The sequence below is a fragment of the Heloderma suspectum genome, chromosome 6 (genome assembly GCF_057233095.1).
Source record: "Heloderma suspectum isolate Gila_16-S chromosome 6, 16-S_ref, whole genome shotgun sequence".
NCBI classification, from domain to species: domain Eukaryota; kingdom Metazoa; phylum Chordata; class Lepidosauria; order Squamata; family Helodermatidae; genus Heloderma; species Heloderma suspectum.
In genome coordinates, this window is record NC_139463.1 from 64,593,569 (window position 1) to 64,612,664 (window position 19,096).

Consider the following 19,096-nt stretch of genomic DNA (forward strand, 5'->3'; position numbering starts at 1 on the left):
TAGCCATCAAGGCTAGCCAACATTTGTGGACCCCTGCATGCTGCAAGCATAGACTTGGCAGGTTAAAGGGGAGAGAGAATCACCATTGAAAGGTAAAGCATGTTTCTAGCCCTCATGGTTGCAGATATGTTCAGGCTTTCTTATATTTGGGGTTTTCTGTGCATTTTTCCCCAGTTCATTATTATCCTTCTACCCTGAACAACAGCCCTTATTTCTTTGCTTGCTACATATCCACTCACTCCAATTTCTCATACAACTCCTCTCTCCTCCCCTAAATTAAGCAGAGTCAAAGTATGCAAACTGAGTCCATTTATACATAATTCCCTGATTTACATATTTTAATTCAGATGCCAGCATTAGTGTATATTGTCCCAGGAAGTTTTCTTTGCCTTTAGTACAGAATTCTAGATTATGAACAGCAACAAGAAGACAGGATTCAGCAAGCATGCTGTGTAGCCATGCATAATTAGTGGGAAGAGAAGCAAGACAAATTAGTGCATATGTTCAAAACCACTTTCAAATATGGATCACTCTATCTGATGTTAACATCCATTGGGTTACCGGGTGCTGACATGTTTTGCAAAGCTCTGTTAGAAAACATAGTCAGTGGGGATACCAGGGCACGTGCATCTCTCTCTGTATACCAGGGAATGCCCACAGAGGGTGGAGAAAGCCCTAAATGGCATCAAAGGTGCCATTATTTAGTACCTAGGTTTTTGGGAATTTGGGGTTGTAGAATGTATTTATTTGAAGCTGGGTAAATGGTAGGAATGGCAGAGAAATCCGCCATGGAGATTTCTCTCCAGGGTTCATGGCGGAATGGAGCAACCCCCCCCCCCCCCGTGAAACCTCCCCGGAACAGACCTACCTGCTGCCGTCCGCTGCTGGGCTACTGCGGCCGCCATAGCGGCCGCCATTTGCATCCCTATGCTAGGCCGTGATAGGCTACATAAATATTTACGTAGCCTATCACGGCTAAAGCAGGGACGCAAATGGCGTAGGGGACGCCATTTGCGTCCCGGCTTTAGCTGTGATAGGCTACGTAAATATATACGTAGCCTATCACGGCCTAGTGTAGGGACGACATTTGCGTCTGCAGCAGCCCGGCAGTGGATGGAGGCCCCGCTGCGGATTGGCCCGGCCAGCGGATCCGTGGACTGGCAGCGGAGCAGAGCAGGCAGGGCAGGATTCCGGGGGGAAGGACCAGATCGCCTCCCCCCCCTGCGGACCCCAGCGGAGCCAGGTAAGTGGGGTTTCGTACACCCCTAGTAAATGGTGAAGCTATTGGGTTGGATGCTTATTAAGGCTGCAGTCGGATACACATTCTCCTGGCGTTAGTCCCATTGACCTTAGTAGGGCTTACTTTTAAGAAGACATGCATAAGATTGCACTGTAAGCTAGCTACACTTAGCTCCCACTGAAATCAACAGCACTTCACTTGTCCTAAATAACTTGTAGGGTGGCCACTTACACAATGTCAAAGGAGAAGATATGCATCTCCCCAAAAGAAGACACAGATTTGCATGACATTTGCACATGCTAATTTGCATGTATACACACACATTTAGAAATAATGACTATAATTTACATAGAAACACATACATCCCACCACAGTGGGGAAGACTGGGGCCAGTGATGTTTCTGCCCGCTCATTCTGCATTCTGAGTGATACCTGTTGATGGGCAACTTCAGGTCCCCTGCTGGCTCTCCCTTCTCATGGCTCCTTATCCTTAACCCAAACTTAGACTGTACAGCCCTTCAAACAGAGGCCTCTGTAAAACTGGCCATATGGTCGCCCTACTAATGTCCCATTGATTTCAATGGGACCTAAGTTCAATTAGTTTGGATTGAACCCACAGTTTTCTCTAGGGCAGCCTTCCCCAAGCTGCGCACTCCAGATATGTTAGACTACAACTCTCATCATCCCCAGTTAACATCTGGAGTGCACCAGCTTGGGAAAGGCTGGTCTCTGGGGAAATGACAGCTGTGGTTGGGTCGATTGAGTTAAATTTCAAGCAGATAGAGTGCTTTAATACTCTATGCAAGTAATTGGCAAGCAAAGATAATTGTGGCTTTTAAACTTGATGAATACATACTTTTTTTAACCAAGAAGAAAGGAAATAGTATATTGTTTCTTTATGAATAGCATAATTTGCAATTGAATTATCTCCTTATATCTATAGGAAAACATCTTTTCATCTTTAGAAATTAGGTTATTTTTGCAATTAACATTAAGAACATAAAATGCATTTCATTCCACAGCCAACTACTACAGCTGCTGTTCCTTCTCATCAACCTTGCATGATACCACTTTTCCATCCTCTATCTCTTCGATAACAGTCTTGATCCTCAGAACTGGAAATAAAGACACACAGTTATTTGTTGGGTCCCACAAGCCGTAATATGACATCACCGGTGGACTTGGGCTGTCTTTACAAGAGGCATTTATAGTGCACTCGTGATTGGTCACTCATGGAAGTTTGTGGGTCATTAACATTGCGCTGTCAACCCCCAGGGCACATCCAGCTGTTTTTATATTTTTATCCTGAAAAAAGCCCACCCTGAGATAATCCACTATTTAAATATAAATCTGCTTTAATGGCTGTGTGCAATTGTGTGGTTTCACTATAACCACAGCCTGGGAAGAAGAAGCCATTGGGCAGAGCAGGAAAATCACAATTGCCCTCCCTGCCCCATGTCTGCCTGCTGACCTGGGCTGGGAGGAGAGTTTTCTTGGCTGGGCTACGAGAAACTCAAAGTGAGCGCAGAGCTGGCCAGGGGACGAGGAAGAAGATGGAGACCCCCCGTGTAAACGGGGGCCAGCAATGAAGCCCTTGCCCTCACTCTGCTTTGCAGAAAGAGAGCGCGAGCAAGCGAAACTTGAAACCCTCTGGGGACTCACTGATTTGCTGCTCGCTCTCTGCCCTGAGGCTGCAGAGAACTTGCTTGTGTTAAGAGCTTATCTTTATCTTGCTTAGAATGCGGAAACAGAAGCCCCGGTAAATTGTGAAATAAAAAGCCTCATGTGGTTAGGGATGTACGAAAGTCACTTACCTTTTTGAAGGGTGACATTCGCGGTGGGGGGGAGGTGCTCTGTCCCTCCCCCCAAAATTCTCTCCAGCTGGCTCCGCTCGGCCGGGGCCACCTGCAGCTGGACATCTGGCTGCTGGGCAGCCTGCAGGGACACAAATGGTGGCAGCTGTAGCCGCCGCCATTTGCGTCCCTGTATTTTGCCGTGACAGGCTACGTAAATATTTACGTAGCCTATCACGGCTTAACTAAGGGAACGCCATTTGCGTTCCCTTTTTTTTTTCTTTTCTGTTTTAGCCTTCGTAAATATTTACGTAGGCTATTACGGCAAAAAAAAAAGGAACGCAAATGGCGGCTGCTGTAGCTGCCGCCATTTGCGTTCCCTTAGTTAAGCCGTGATAGGCTATATAAATACTTATGTAGCCTATCATGGCTTCTGCAGTGATGCAAATGGCGTCCCTGTGTTAGCTGTGATAGGTTACGTAGCCTATCACGGCTACATGGAAGAAGCGAATGGCGGCCGCAAATGCGGCTGCCTTTCGCAAGTCAGCGCGGAAGGCAGCAGGTAGGTGCTCTGTTCTGGGCCCATTTCGCGGGGTGGGGGGCGAGGGGGCTTTGTTCTGCCACAGATTTTGAGGGGAGATCCATGGCGGAATTCTCTGACATCCCTAGATGTGGTGAACCCTTAAATCATGCAGGAGTTTCTATTCCCTGTTCAGAAGGTTCCTGCTAATCCCATACCGGCCTCAAGCTGAGGACCAACAGGAAGTGAAGAGTGGACTTTTGCAGGCAATATGACTGCTGGGGCTAGTAGAGGTTGGAGCTAGGCTAGACCAGGTGACTTAAATAGAGGGCCAGGCCCAAATTAGTGGGCTAATGATATATCTCATGTGGCACAATCCCATGGACCATTGCTTGGAAATAAGTCCCATAATGCATTCAATGAGTCTCACGCGCAGGTATGTGTGCACAGCCTATTATCCTCAAAAGAGCTCTCTGCAGAAGGTTTGCCTGACAGTGCTTTTCCCAAGGCTGCCCAGGGAGCTTTCTGGCTAAGGAAGGATCCTGGTCTGGGTCTCCTGCATTGTAATACTCTTTCCATGGTAGGGATGGCAGAGAAATCCGCCACGGACTCCAATGAGGCCGGATTCTTTAGAATCCGCCCCCCCGGAGTCCGTGGTGGAATGGACTACTCCCCCCCTCGCCACCCTGTGAAATTCTCCTTGGATGGACCCTATCTGCTGCCGGCCGGTCCGGGTCTGTCTGCTGCCGTCCGCTGTCCCGCTCTGCGGATGCGAATGGCATCTGGCGTAGCAGACGCCATCTGCATCCCTGCTTTAACCGTGATAGGCTATGTAAATATTTACGTAGCCTATTACGGCAAACAGCAGGGACGCAAATGGTGTCCGCGGCTACGCTATTTGCATTGCTACTCTTTTCATGATAGGCTACGTAAATATTCACGTAGCCTATCATGGCTAAAGCAGGGACGCAAATGGCATCCGCTATGCCGGACGAAAAATAAAAGAATGCAAATAGCTCCCACTACACTATTTGCGTTCCCCTTTTTTTTGCCATAATAGCCTACGTAAATATTTACGTAGGCTAGAACGGCGAAAAATAGGGAACGCAAATGGCGGTCGCTGTAGCCCCCGCCATTTGCATACACTGTTTTTTTTTGGGGGGGGGTTAGCCGTGATAGGCTACGTAAATACTTACATACCCTATCACGGCAGCCTGGCTGGATGCAAATGGCGGCCGCTACGGCAGCCGCCATTTGCGTCCGCACCAGCCCGTCCGCAGCCGGAAATCCGGCTGTGGACGGCCCTGGCCGGCTGCTCTGCAGAGCCGCCATGGAGCAGAGCTGGCCGGGCAGGATTCTGGGGGGGAAGACCGGATCGCCTCCCCCCCGTCGAGGATTCCGGGGGGAGGGACGGAGTACCTCCCCCCCACTGCAAATCAATCCGCAAAAAAGGTAAGTGAGTTTCGTACATCCCTAGACTTCAGTTAATCATGACTAACTGAAATCCTATTTATTTCAAAGGGTCTACTCTAACTATGACTGGACCCAACCGAAGCTGTGAACCCAAGCAATATACCCAAGCAATGTGAAAAGTTATCCTACTCTCAATAACACAGGAAAACCTTTATAAGACTGCATTTTGCTGTGCTAAAATAATGTTTTTTATGTTTGTTACTGGCTTATAGGAAATTAGGAATGGATAAATGGGTTGAGGCTGTTGGCAAGTGTCTGAAAGCCCTTTACCACTCAAGCCAGTTAAAAGAATAATACAAAAAATAAAATAATTGTCAGAATGCTATGGATTTCTGGAAAAATGGGCAGTCCTCTCAGTGAAATTTCAACAAACAAGAGGGAGGGAAGGAGGGCTGGGTAGGTGGTGAGTTAATAATCATACCTCTGTTAGGGTCTTCGATATTGTCAATTTCCACAGTTCTGTTCAAAAACAAACAAAATATATTTTGTCAATTTTCCCATGCCTGGCTTATTTTTCAAGGAGTTGGGCATCGTTATTTGTTTCTTGCCCTTGGGTTCTTTGCTTCAGTCTGGCAAGGCGCTAGACAGAGCATGTGCCGGTGAGCAGGTCAAGGTGGCACCGTATTGCTTTCTGGTTGGACTATGACAGGCAGCGTTCCATTGGTGCTCTGAAAACATGGGCAGGGCACTCCACCGTGCTTTGCGGCCCAAATGACAGGACATTTTAAGGCTCTCCCCCTCTCTGCCCATGATTGAGCTATCTGTTATCCCAGCATGGCCCGCTCTGTTTTTCAGCATGCGTCTCCTCAGATGATGACACAGCCTGCTGACGTGCACAACTTAAGCATGTTTGTGCTGAGTGCCTCACCTGCTCTCTTCCCCTTCCAGCAGACGACGATAGGTGATAATCTCTGCTTCTAGCTTGACCTTAATGTCCAAGAGGATGCTATACATCTTACTCTGCTGCTCCATGTTTTCTCGCAGTTGCCACAGCTGCGCTTCTATGCTCCCAATCTGTGCCTGTATTTGGGCCAGCTCCGCCCTGTAACGTGCTTCAACTTCTGCCACAGAGTTCTCCCAGTTCATTTTCTAGGAGATACCAATGCACACTTCAGGAGGGTTTTCTAGACCTTGTAAATCGGGAGAGCAATTGGGGGGGGGGAGAATCATGGTGGAAGAGTTAATGCTGCTGTTTTTACTACTACTAGGACAACGGCGACTTAATTACTAATACGAGCTGAGAAAGTGCTTGGCTCTTGGAGTGAAAGTGCTTGGCTCTTAGAGTGATCTTTAGATGCTTTTTATATGCTCGGCCTATGTGACCAGTACAGGAAGCATTATCTTCATGACACAACAGCCCACCATGGCTTAGTTTACCTGCAGGGGCTGTTGAGTCATGCTTGGCAACCATGGGTGCCATTTTCTGCATGGCACCTGAGCGTGCCTGGCTTGCCATGGCTTGTTGTGTCATGTGAACCCAGGTGGCAGGGGTTGTTTGAGGGTTAGAAACCTTCGAATAACTCTAAAATAAGTTATTGGTTATTTGAGGGTTGCCTAACCCTCAAACAACCCCTTGCGCCCAGCTTCGCATGCCACAGCAAGCTGGGCGCCCATGGGTTTCATGCAAAAATGGCGCCCGTGGGCACCCAGCACAACACGACAGCATCCACAGGTAAATGAAGTCACGGTGGGCTGGCGTGTCATGGGAACCAGGTTATCTTTTCACCCACTGTATCCCAAACCTAGGAGCAATACTAGATTAATATTTGGGGAACCTGTCCTGGGAGGGAACTTCTAGAGTTCACTGGGCAGGCACCCAAATTATTATGCAATTTGGCAAGTGCAATAACTATATTGCTCTACTCTCCCATAAATACTAGAACCCGGGGTCATCCCATGAAGCTGAATGGGGGGAGATTCAGGATAGGAAAAAAGAAAGCACTTCTTCACACAGCGCATAGCCAAACTATGGAATTCGCTACCACAGGATGTAGTGATGGCCACCAACCTGGATGGCTTTAAAAGGGGATTAGACAAGTTCATGGAGGAGAAGGCTATCAATGGCTACTAGTCCTGATGGCTATATACTACCTCCAGTATCAAAGGCAGCATACGTCTGTATGCCAGTTGCTGGGGAACATGAACAGGAGGTGCTATTGCACTCATGTCCTACTTGGGGTCTCTCACTGGCATCTGGTTGGTCACTGTGTGAACAGAATGCTAGACTGGCCTGATCTAGGAGGGCTTTTCTTATGTTCTCATGAACAGCCCGGCTTTACCATGCTACGATGGGATTGGCAGTCAATCTCAAGGCTCCTGAGGGTGCGTCTCCGTTCCAGGAGCTCAGCATGAAAGGTCTCAATTTGTGTGATAGTGGTGTTCACTTCCTGAGTAAATTCTTCACTCTGAAATACAAGGAAGGAAAAAAAGATGAAGAGAAGGCACACGGGATTGTAATTGGGGGCGTAATTTTTAGTTGATGAATTGATTGGATTAAAAGCCTTTTGATTGACTGAAAAGATGCCCCTGATTTAGCAGCAATTTTATTTTACTACGAGAACTTAACAAAAACTGTGGATGGCAGTCACCATCTTAAAAGAGGTGTTTGCCCTTCTTGCACATAGGTGAGGGCATGTGTCTTCCAGAAACCTCCCATAGCATGTGGATACACCAGTTTGCTTGGGTCCCCCCCCCCCCGAAGCATTGACTTCATTCATATTCAACATTTTACAGATCTAATTGATTTTAATGAACAATCTGATCTGGCATCTTTGTGCAAGATTGCTTGGTCAGTTTCAACCAGTCAACCAGTGAGCAAAGCTTTAGATTCAGACTTGAGAGAGGTGGGTTCCAATTCTTGCTAAGGGTTCCAATTGGGTTCCAATTCTTGGGAGGTGGGTTCTAATTCCAATTCTTGAGAAGTGGGTTGCAATTCTTGCTAAGGGTTCTAGTTGGGTTCCATTTCTTCCTAATACACATAGCTTGTGAGAGGTGGGTTCCAATTCTTGCTAAGCTATTCACATTTACTTTTCTACTTCAAGATGCAATCCGATGCATGTGACGGACTCGACCTTGGGGGAGCTGGGGGTGGTGACAGCTGACAGGAAGCTCTGGCGTGGGCTGGTCTGTGAAGTCATGAAGAGTCGGAAGCAACTGACTGAATAAACAACAACCTATGCATGTTTAGACAGAAAAGAAGTCCTACAGCTCCCAGGATTCCCCAGCCAGCATTCTGCAGTTGTAGGACTTTTCTTTGTCTAAACATGCATAGGATTGCACCCTTGAACATAAATAAATCCAGAGACGGCTGTTTGCTTTTGAAGTAGTGCTTTTTACTGGTGTGGGAAACCAGCATGGCCTATTTTTAAGTGAATTAGGGCACAATCCTATGCATGTTTATACAGAAAAAATCCTACACTCCCAGCATTCCCCAGGCATGGAGCTGTAGGACTTTTTTCTGTCTAAACATGCATAGGATTGTGCCTTTAACTGCCTGATCCAACTAGGGTTGGACAAATCAGTCTATGTCTCATGTGTGTCGATTTTGCTAGTGTTCCTTCACAAGTCCATTCTGTCCCATTTCCATTTTAATCTACAATTTTATAAATATCCACACATTTGTATTTAAGTAGTATTTTTGAAATTTTTGAAAAGTATTGCCCCACTTGCTCTATGTCTTAATTTCCATGTGGGACAAATGAGTCTATTAAAACTTGGAAGATCTTTAGAACCCACCACCGCTCTTGGCTCAATTCCCAGTTTGTGGAATGGAACAAGGTAATGACCTGTTTTTACAGAAGTGTTCCAGGAATGAACAAAAAAGGTTGTAAAGTAGTTTTCATGTATACAATACCATATAAATGAGCATTAGTCATGACAACAAACATCACCTGTTTTTCAAACCGCTCCTTCGCCTCTTGACGGTACTTTTCGGCAATGACTTCATATTCCTTGCGCATGTTTTCAATAATCTTGGCCAGATCGACGCTTGGAGCGGCATCCACCTCCACAGACACAGTCCCACTCAGCTTCTTGTGCAAAACTGCCATTTCCTGCAAATGTTGGTGATAATGATTATTCCGAGCTGATTAACCTCAACCCCGACTCCTGTTCGCAGAACAACTACCCTTGTTTGGGGGTCCCACGTTCCAGTTTAGTGCCTTCCTCTTTCGTTGCCGTTATTTCCCCCTTTCTTTTTGTTATTTTTGCAATAAAAAACATAGTTTAAAAAGACATGAGTTTAACCAGTTGACCAAATGAGGTCATGCCACATTTGTGTTAGTTCAGCCATCGCAGACGCCCGCACAGAATTCCTAAAGACCCTTGCTAATAGTCACGGGTCTTCAGGCACTAGATCATCGAGCACGGGCTGAAGCTCACGAAAGGGAACAGGGCCCTGAATTCTCCTCCAGACTCCGTTGCCCTGTTGGCCTTTCTGAAAAGAAATAAGCCTGAACTGGGCCAGTCCAAGTCCAGGGTAAAGATCAAAAAGGGAGAGGCAGAGCAGGGGCCTTGAAGGTGCCCATCACCAGCAGGCACCTGAACAGCAGACACAGCAGTGGGCACACAAGTCCCCTGGCTGCAGTCTTCCCCTCTATGCTGAGATGTCTTTCTGTTTAAATTATAAACATTATTTCTAAATTTGCATCTATACATCTGAATTAACACTGGCAAATTTTATGCATATCTGCATCGTCTTTTGTCCTCTTTTGGGAGGTGATGGTTTTGCTCTGTTTTGGGGTGAGTGGCTACCCTGAATGTATGCTGTTTGCACAGTCCATCATTTCTGTATGTCAGATACTGTCTTCTTCCCTGGCAAACTCTGTTTTTCTAACTCCTAGTGTTGGGCTTTCCTGTCTGAACTGAAGCACAGCACAAATCCCCCCCTCTCCCTGCCCCCCAGTAGGGCCAACCTTTGAAAAGGTCCAGCTGTACTATTCAGACACCAGTTCTTGCCTTCACCTGTCTCCCCATCATGGTGCTGCCTGAAGCGGGTCACTTCACCTTGCTACGCAGACGGACTGGCTCCGGTAACGGCGTGTGAATATAGTCAGGGGCATTTTTTTTCAGGGCTAGTTATGCCACATCTCTAACCAGGTTCTGAATGGTCTGCATCTTCAGTTGAGAAAATTCATAACCCTTTGGTTCCATGGGATGTTTCCTTACCTCGTCATGATTTTTCCTGAGGTAAGCCATTTCTTCCTTCAGAGTTTCTACCTGGTGCTCCAGATCAGCCTTAATCAGTGTCAAATCATCAGTTAGTCTCTGCAGCCCTGCTGAGTCGCTTTCCACACTTTGCCTGATCCCCAGCTCAGTCTCGTACCTATTTGATTTTTAAAAGGGCAGAGATCATCTTCCTTGTGCTAGCAAGCCCCATCTATTAGAATATAATCAGTGCCTCAGTCTTACTCAGCCAATACAACAAACTTCTTAATGACAGCTCAATCCTGCATCCCATTTTTAGATTTCTTTGGATAGGTTCCTGCAAACAATTGCAACAATGATTGCGTGCAGAAGGTCCTGGGTTCAAATTCTGGCATCCCCAGGTAGGGCTGGAAAAAGTCTGCTCTCTGGAACCCTGGAGATCTTCTGACAGTCAGTGCAAACTATAATCCTGAGCTTAGCTGGCCCAGGGGCGTTGACTCAGTATAAAGCTGTTTCCTACATTCTTTTGATAAACCACACAGGGTCTTCACAGCTTTAAGATATCAGATCATGCCAACTGCAGTATTGGAAGGTCATTGGGGTTGGACTCGATGGCCTTGTAGGCTCCTTCCAACCCTACTATTCTTTGATTCTATTCTATGATTCCCAGTCACAGCCGCTATTAATTTATTTATTCATTATATTTACCTTGCTCTTCCTTCAGGAGGCCCAAAGCAACTTATGGGGAGCTCCCAAGAGGGTTCCCATCCAAACACTGTCTGATGAGGCTGGGACATGCTTAGCTTTAATGACAGAACAGCATTATGTGCCTTTAGGCCATTATAGGCATATCTGCTATGATTTGTGGCCACTGGATTTGTGGTTTGGAAGATGTCATCTGTGCAACTAAGGACGCAATCCTATCTAGATAGGCTGCCGCCTCTAAACTCGGAAGTGACCACCTATCCAAAGCAAAGCAGGAGAAGCACGGAGGGGATCGTTCCCGCCATGCTCCTCCTGCCCTGCTTTTTCTGCTAGACAGCCAATTGTGCAGGAGCACAGAGTGGAGAAGAAGGCTGCTGTACGACACATTGGATGTGTCGTACAGGCAGCTATGCTCTCCCTGCCCCGGAATACCCCCAGCCACACCCCTTTCCGGCCGTTCCGCATTCCTCTTGTGAATGCGGAGGATGGGGCTGTTCCGCGCTACCTCGGAGGCAGCGTGGGAGGTTGGTTCTCCAGGAACTGACCTCGGAGCCTGCACTCCGAGGTTGGTTCCCGGATAACAGCATAGCGGCCATCTAGGTGCTGTCTAGCAGCCATAGGATTGCTCCCTAAGCTTTTCTTTTTTTTAATGAACTATTATGTCTTTAGGGGGCTTTAAAAACATTCTTCAGGGTCTGTCAGGCACTTGTCGTTGCTATGACATCTTTGAACGTAAGAGGTACCATGGCAAAACCTCTGACAGTATACAATGGTACAGTGGCAGAATTAAATATTGTTCACAAACAAAGCCTACAGAACCTGTTTCGTTAGGAGAGAAAAGCTGTTTCAGAAGGGGGTGATTTGGAGCAGAGAAGCAGTGGGAGTGGGAGGGAATGCTTAACCTCCCCCCACTTGCTCCCTGAAACTCTACCCTTCCAATCTGCTTCTCCTCTCCTTTGTAGGATTCCACATTTACATGTCATTTTTAATTTCACCATTTGTTGCCTCTAAATTTGTGTCGATATGTGTGTGTGTGTGTAAGTGTTAATTGTTCATATTTTTGTGTGATTTGTATAATTTGTGTTTACTTCCACACTGACCTTTGGTACTTAACTATTGCTATACATATTAGTGGATTGCTATATGTATTAATTGCTTTTTATTGGACATACTTCATGCGGAAATCATCAGCGGCCAGCTTGCTATTGTCAATCTGCAGGATGATCTGGGTGTTGACCATTCGTGCTGCGATAATCTGCAATAGAAAAATGTGTGCAGACAACAAGAAGTTAGTTGCTGATCTGAAGCTAGTAAAACCAACCCAGAAATTTAAATGCTAAGTTACTTGTATGGTGTAAATAAGATATCTATGATAGGAATGCAGCTGCTTTGCTGCTGAAGATAATGGGTTCTCAAACTTTGTCCAGAGGGTGGCTTCCAGTTCTTCTGGTTGGGTGAGCACTCAGCCAGGAGCTCTGGGACTGGGAGCGTCCCAGGGAAAAGACAGTGCAAGGACACTCTGGGAACATCCCAGGGAAGGATGGTTGTCTGGGACCTACTATACTCTGCCTGGAAAGTCAGCTGGGTAGATTGCACAGAATGAATCATAGAGTTGAAGAATAGGCTATCTAGTCCAACTCCATGCAGGACATCCATAGCTTCAGCATTTTTAACTGATAACTGTCCAGTCCAGCCTCTGCCTGAAGACTTCCAGCTGTCACCAAGTGAACTGTGAGGGGTCAGGGAATGATGAAGTAATCCTACGTGTCTTCACTGGAATCAGTGGAGGCTGGTGACTCCGATGTCAGTGGGGCAGTGACTCTACTCCATGTTTCAGTCAGAACTCTAAAGGATCTATCCAAGGTGCTTTGCACCTTGGATAGCTCCTTTAGAGTTCTGACTGGTTCTGACTGAGACCCTGAACGGATTCATCGCCCCACTGACATTGGAGCCACCAGCCACCACTGGCTGGAATAGGTCGATGCTGAAAAAGATCTCACAACGTGCTTTACGGTGAGAGAAAGGAAGGCCATCTAAAAGCATGTCATTACAAATGTGATCCCAACCAAGCAATAATTGAAGCCAGTTGTCTTGCAGTGACTGGGGGAGATGGGTGATATCTCCTTCTGGGCCCAATCAAAGAGCAAATAAACATGTGGCAAAGGGACAGAAATAATTGAACGCTTCCAAGGTCAGCTCTCCTCACCTCCTTGGGGAGGTTTGCTTCAGTCTTTGAGAAACATGGACAGAGAACAATACAATCTTCTGTATCATAGAGTTACCCATGGACTGGTTGAAGTCCACCAGGAAGGGAGCCTTCAGTGTGGTGGCCCCCTTCCTGTAACTTCCTGCCTTTGGAGGTCAGACAGGTGCCAACGTTGTGTTGCTTTGGCACCTCCTGAAGACATTGTTATTTTGGGAAGCCTTCCTTGAGTGATCAGCCACGGTTTATTAAATTTGGTCTTATCAGAACTTATTTCTTAAAAAAATGTTTTGTTTTGGCATGGCTTGTTATTCTTTTATCTTTGCTATTCACAGCTCCAAAATCTTTTGATGTGGAGCAGTATATAAATGTTATAAATAATCCAAATAATAAATAATAGTAAACAATAGTGTTGAGGTTTATTGTAATTCATTATTTATGCAGCTCCACTGGTGAAATCAAGGCTGGGGAACCTCCTACCTGTAGGCTGAATGCAGCCTGCAGACCCCCCCCCCGCCATTTCCCCCCTCCTCCCTGCTGCTCAGCTGTTGTCTAGCTCTCAGTGGAACAATGTGTGTGTGGGCTCGCTTGGGGTGTGTGTGGGAAGACTGCAGGGAAGGTGAGGCTTTGGCATTTGTGCACTTCTCCTAGGAATGGGGATGGCCAGGGTGGGACTAGATAGGTCTGATCCAGCCCGGCTCTTCTTAGCATCTTCTCTTCTTCTCTTTAGACTCCACCTTCTCTCCCCTGCCACTCCCACCCCCAGCATGTTGCTCAGCTGATGGAGCCGTGCGTGTGCATGCCTAGGTGCATGTGTGAATTAACGCCTGTATGTGGATGCCTGCCTGGAGTTGCCCTACGCCCACCCAATGCAGGAACATGGGCCTGCAGAGCTTGCCCTCAGGCAAATGCAGCCCCTGGGCTCAAGAAAATTCCCCATCCCTGCTGTAAATGGTGTTCTACAGGGTTTTCCAGGAATTGACAAGGAATTGACAGACAAAGGCAATAGAGGGTGATAAGAGTAGGACGAGATGCATGTAGCAAATGCAGTGATATGTTCTGAAACGTGATTACAGCTGGGAATGATGATTAAGGGGTCAGTTTAAAGGATTTGTGAAATAGGTGGGTTTTGAGGAGAGATGTAAAAGGAGGAGAGAGGTGGCACCACATATATGGTTAGGGAGGGAGTTCCATGCCCGGGAGGGGCAGCAAGAGAGAATGGGCTGTGTTGTGGCAGAGGGCAAGAGAGCTGCAGGCAGCGGAGAGTGGTAAGCAATATATACTGATTACCATGTTCTGTGGTAGTTGGTATATCGCTGATGATCAAATACAGGGATAAGCAAACTGGGAATCGCCAAGAACAAGGCCCAATATCATTTGAGCGGGCAGCACAAACTTGCAAGCTGGCCTTCCTTCTACAGACACACCGTGATCCCGTTTCATGCAAACCATCTCATGATTTGTATTTATAACCAGACATGGCAGCATTTGTGTGCGTGCGCGTGCATGTACACTAGACATTTATTTCCATCTATCAGGGGTAGCAACTTATGGCCCTCCAGATGTTTTGGCCTGCAGCTCCCATCAGCCCTAGCCAGCTTAGCCAATGGTGAGGGATGGTGGGAGTTGTAGGCCAAAACATCTCGAGGGCCACAAGTTGCCCACCCGGCATATATTTTGGGCCTGTGAATCCTAGCAGCAGCATTGTCTCCCACTATTCCTGGGAACGGAACAGCGTCCCTGGCCATTTTGGTGCTTTGTTCCAGCTGCCCCTCTCACTTGACTTCCCATAAAGGACTCTGAAATGGGTTGGTTTTGAAAAAGTATGTCAGATAGGAAAACACCTCTCTCCCTCTTCCTCGCTCCCTCCCTCCCTTCCTCCCCCTCTCTCAAACTATTCCTCCTGGTTTAACTGTACAAGCAACTCTGTGTTCTAAAGAAGGGCCTAGAGCATCCATTCACTTTTCAGAACGTTGCTTGTCCTGCTCTAACTCTGATTCTGACCAGCTCCAGCAAATCCCACAATAGAGATACAGGGAGGTATGTTTCCATAAATAATCCTGAAGTAAGATCTACAATTTCCCCCCTCATGGGAATGGCCAGGTCCTCTTGGATCATAGAGCCCCAGTACGGTGTACCCCCACACCCCATGCTTGGGCCCTGGTTATAAATCTCTGCTGGCAAGCTTTTCCAAGGAATCTCTGGCAGGCCTCTGTTGCAGCTGTAGCACTAGTCTGCATGGAACTTCAGACTGACTCTTCTACTCTGCCACCTCATTCTGTTTTAAAATCCCACCCCTTCTCCTCCCGCCCATCCACCCTGGTGAGGATTAGCTACAATTTTAAAGTACTGTACATGTGACGGTGCATTTCTTAGTACCTTGAAGAGAATTCCCACCTTGCTGAAAGTAGAACAAGAATGAGTATACTGAATGATGAGGCAGATTCTGATTTAAACAAGTTTCCCCAAATACACATGAGATCTTTACCTGAATATGTATTTTTGGAAAATAATGTGGAGGCATTATCATACATTCAAGCTACAATCCTATGGCCACTTACCTGGGAGTAAGCTCCATTGAACTCAATGGGGCTCACTTCTGAGAATACACATGGAGGATTGCACTGCTAGAAACTATAACCAGAAAATGGGCTCTCTCCTCCCAATACTTCAATAAATGTCACCTGCCAAGTAACAATCTACTATGTATTTACTTTTATATTGGTTGGTGCAACTATGGGTCAGAGATTAGATTAGCCATGAGATGGTGATAAAAAGGGTGGAACGGGTGACTTTAACGGCAATTCCCACCACCTTTTGGAATTTTACAATGAATTTTATTTGTATCAAGAGAAAAATGGGGGGAATGGACATGGGAATAGCAGTAGTTAATAATATACACTATTAACGGAGTTAATTACATTATTAACAGAGTTAACAGAGTCTTCCATTTAAGCCAAAACAGTGGATCCCTCCCAAAGAGCTTCAATAGTTTCTGGACGACACATACTTTCTTGACTCTTTTCAATCTGGATTTTGACCTGGATTTTGAACTGAAACTGCCCTTTAGGAGTAGGACCCAAAGTAAACTATTTCTCTACACAAGGAATTTTTCATTTTAGTGTTCCACTTAGTTGTATAAAAGACACTGCAAGTTTGGGGAGCCTCATGAGTTAATTCACAGGGGAAAAATGTACAGAGCACAGAGAAAGGGCAATGTTACATATCCAGGCTGATGGACAGCTGCCAGAAGCAGGGGTCACCATTGTGGCGATCCAGGCTGATGGACAGCTGCCAGAAGCAGGGGTCACCAGTGTGGTGAGCATCCTCTTGACACACATTTCCAACATGGGAGGAGAGATCATAGTTCACCAGCTAAGGAAAGGTTTTTGAAATGGGGCCAGATAATGAGGAATTGTGCAATATTTGATACCTGTCAGGGTTAGGTCAGCACGAAACTTGCTGCGATTCCTTCTTTTACACAGCTGTTGGCAGTGCAGAAGACCTCTCCTCTTTTGCATCTGGCTACCCTAGTCAGCACATTTGCTTAAACAATACACCACACCAAAAGGGCAACTCACAGTCACATCGTGATTTCCTCACTGTGAGGAAATGATTATATTGATCAAGTGTTGTTCTTAGAGTCAAAAGCCTGAGGTGTTAGGACAAAGTATATTCTCTCTCTACAGGTACATGGTAATTTCCTCAGAATTCAAACAATTCCTTACCTTGCTTTGGAGCTCCAAAATAGTTTTATAATATGTGCTGTAGTCTTGCCTAGTAACAGGGGAACTTTTCTCATACCACAGCCGGATCTCCTTTTCAAGATGAGAGTTCCTGTTTTCTAAGGAGCGCACCTTTTCCAGATACGAAGCCAGGCGGTCATTCAGATTCTGCATGGCAGTCTTTTCATTGCTGTCAAGCAGCAGGTCATTAAAGAAGGTGTTTTGTTGAAAACCACCAAAGTTGTTGGTGTAGGAGGAAATGCGAATGCCACGGCCGCCGGCTCCTCCGTAGACACTGGCTGGTCTGTAGCTTTTGGCCGATGAACGGCGTTCATAGACAAAACGTCTTTCTTTCGTTGGAGAAGCGTCCCAAGAGGCACGTGTGCTTCTGTGGTAGTCATCATTGGGTTGCGCCATTGGTAATATTTTTAATGGAGTAGCTAAGGAACTACTTTCACAGAGCGTGCTGTAGAAAATGCTCTGTGGAGCAAGCTTCTTGGACCTTTATACTTGTGTGTAAAAAAAGGAGGCTGGCCAGTGTTAAACTCCACCTCTCCTGAGGAACTGTTAAGGTGATATTGGCACCATCAGCAGTTTACCCCTGAGCTATCACCTGCCAATAAAAGAGACCTTTAATCAACAATTTTGACATTTAATCAACAATTCACCTGTGGCTCAGTCCAAAGTCTGCAGAGGATCCGGTTTCTTTATGATTATTTTAGAGCAAAGATAGTACTTTCTGAACGATTTATGGCACTATACCTGTCTCTTTAACCTGCCATGGTCTGTGTAACATGCCACCTCCGTATGGACAAACTAACCGAAGGAGTGTCAGTGCTTGGGAGGGCTGAAAGCTACTCTCATGCACATACACAGAAAAAGAAACTGGAACATGGTCAACTTTTGCTTGACTCCATCCTTAATTTGCCAGCTTACCTCCACAGAAAGAGAGTATTTTGAATATGTGAATCCTTCTTTATTGCAACAAAAGCAAATACTGTTGACGATGGGTGCTCTGAGTTTTAGATTGGGCAGAGAGCATTTTCCATGGTGACAGAAATCAGTGGATCAGTTATCTGAGCTGTTATTAATCCCTATGAATGAATCACATGAATGTAGAAGCAACTGAGTGAGCAGTGGATTCATACGGTAGGCTAGTGTAATTTTCTCATAGTAGCTAGATGCTACTTGGGGAGATGTTACTGCCAGAACATTTTGAGCCAGAACTTCCCTGCTTTACAAATCCACCATCCATTTCACAGAATCATAGAGTTGGAAGGGATCTCCAAGGTCATCTAGTCCAACCTGTTGCCGATGCAGGAAATCCCCTACCAGAGCACCCCTGAGAAGTGGCCAGCCAGCTTCTGCTTAAAACTCTCTGATGAAGAGAGCCCGCTGCTTTTCCTGTCCTGTTGGAGTGGTGGGTACAGGCGATTCACACCACAGTCTTAGGGCTTGAGGATAAGAGGAATTCTGCGGTTGTCAAAGTACATCCAAGGCTTTCCTAGGGAAGTATGAACACAGGGGTAATTAGCTCCCCCCCATGTGCGCGTGCGCGCGCGCGCGCGCACACACACACACACACACTGATGGTGCATCAATTGCCCTCCCACCCGCTACCCAGCTCCATGTGCCATTTATTAAGGACACAATCCTATTGAGATAGACAGTCACCTCTGACTTCCTCTGAAGTTGAAGGCAACTGCCAGGAGCGCCCTAGCGGCCTCTTTCAGTCTACTCCAATAGCCAACTCAAGACACAGATGAAAGGATTCTTTTCAAGGCTTTAAACCTTTTACACCTTAATGACTCTTTGCTAATCACCAGTGACTAAGCAATGAACAGCAGAGTAGCCTATGCTCCAAGTAGGCAGTTGATCCCTGTTTGAAGGGGAACCACAGGAAGTCCCTGAACTTATGGGCTAGGGAGAGATCCTCCCTCTTTCCCTTGGGTCCATGGGAGGCGGCTGTTGCTTGCGTGCCAAATGGGTGCTACGCCTCCTTTCCACGTCCTCCATTGCTTGTCGCTCCCTGCGTCTGTGTCGAGCGTCTAGCAAGCCCCCCTCCTGCACTTTCTCACTGCTAGGATCACTATCTTTCTCAGGAATGCTGACAGGAGGAATCTCTGCCAGCTGCTGTGCTCGTGAGGGATGAGCTGGCTCCTCTCCCATGGATTGCTGATCCTCCTCAGAATCCGAACTGCTCTGGGGTTCTATCGGCTCAGTTTCCACCCTGACAGCAACTGCCTATCCAAGGCAAGGTGGCTGAACCACAGAGGAGAGGATCCCTTCCTT

The 19,096-nt window shown here is 46.6% G+C and overlaps 1 protein-coding gene across 4 annotated transcripts; it reads right to left on the minus strand.

Annotated features, from left to right (window-relative positions):
* Positions 1 to 295: 295 nt before the first annotated feature.
* On the minus strand, positions 296 to 17,417 carry LOC146341033 (keratin, type I cytoskeletal 20-like). 4 transcript variants are annotated; one of them, XR_014783816.1, is made up of 9 exons: positions 16,808 to 17,417; positions 12,049 to 12,131; positions 10,193 to 10,349; positions 8,917 to 9,078; positions 7,306 to 7,431; positions 5,895 to 6,115; positions 5,448 to 5,485; positions 1,070 to 2,355; positions 312 to 925 (listed from the first exon to the last, which is right to left on the minus strand). XR_014783816.1 is itself a non-coding variant. In XM_084804598.1 (8 exons), the coding sequence occupies exons 1-8, from the start codon at positions 17,219 to 17,221 to the stop codon at positions 2,270 to 2,272; spliced, it is 1,287 nt and encodes a 428-aa protein (XP_084660724.1). In that variant the 5' UTR covers positions 17,222 to 17,417; the 3' UTR covers positions 296 to 2,269. The 4 variants fall into 4 exon arrangements, 1 of the variants encoding a protein (XP_084660724.1); XR_014783814.1 differs by having other exon boundaries at positions 313 to 975; positions 1,067 to 2,355; XR_014783815.1 differs by having other exon boundaries at positions 316 to 930; positions 1,067 to 2,355.
* Between the last annotated feature and the right edge of the window lie 1,679 nt (positions 17,418 to 19,096).

Bases quoted from the DNA above. Each gene is read 5' to 3' on its own strand.
- LOC146341033 (XM_084804598.1), bottom strand. From the start codon at position 17,221: ATGGCGCAACCCAATGATGACTACCACAGAAGCACACGTGCCTCTTGG. The intron at 9,079-10,192 runs GTAAGGAAACAT...CAACATTTGCAG, and splicing joins TCAGGAAAAATCATGACGAG to GAAATGGCAGTTTTGCACAA. The intron at 2,356-5,447 runs GTATGATTATTA...CTTTATTTCCAG, and splicing joins TATCGAAGACCCTAACAGAG to TTCTGAGGATCAAGACTGTT.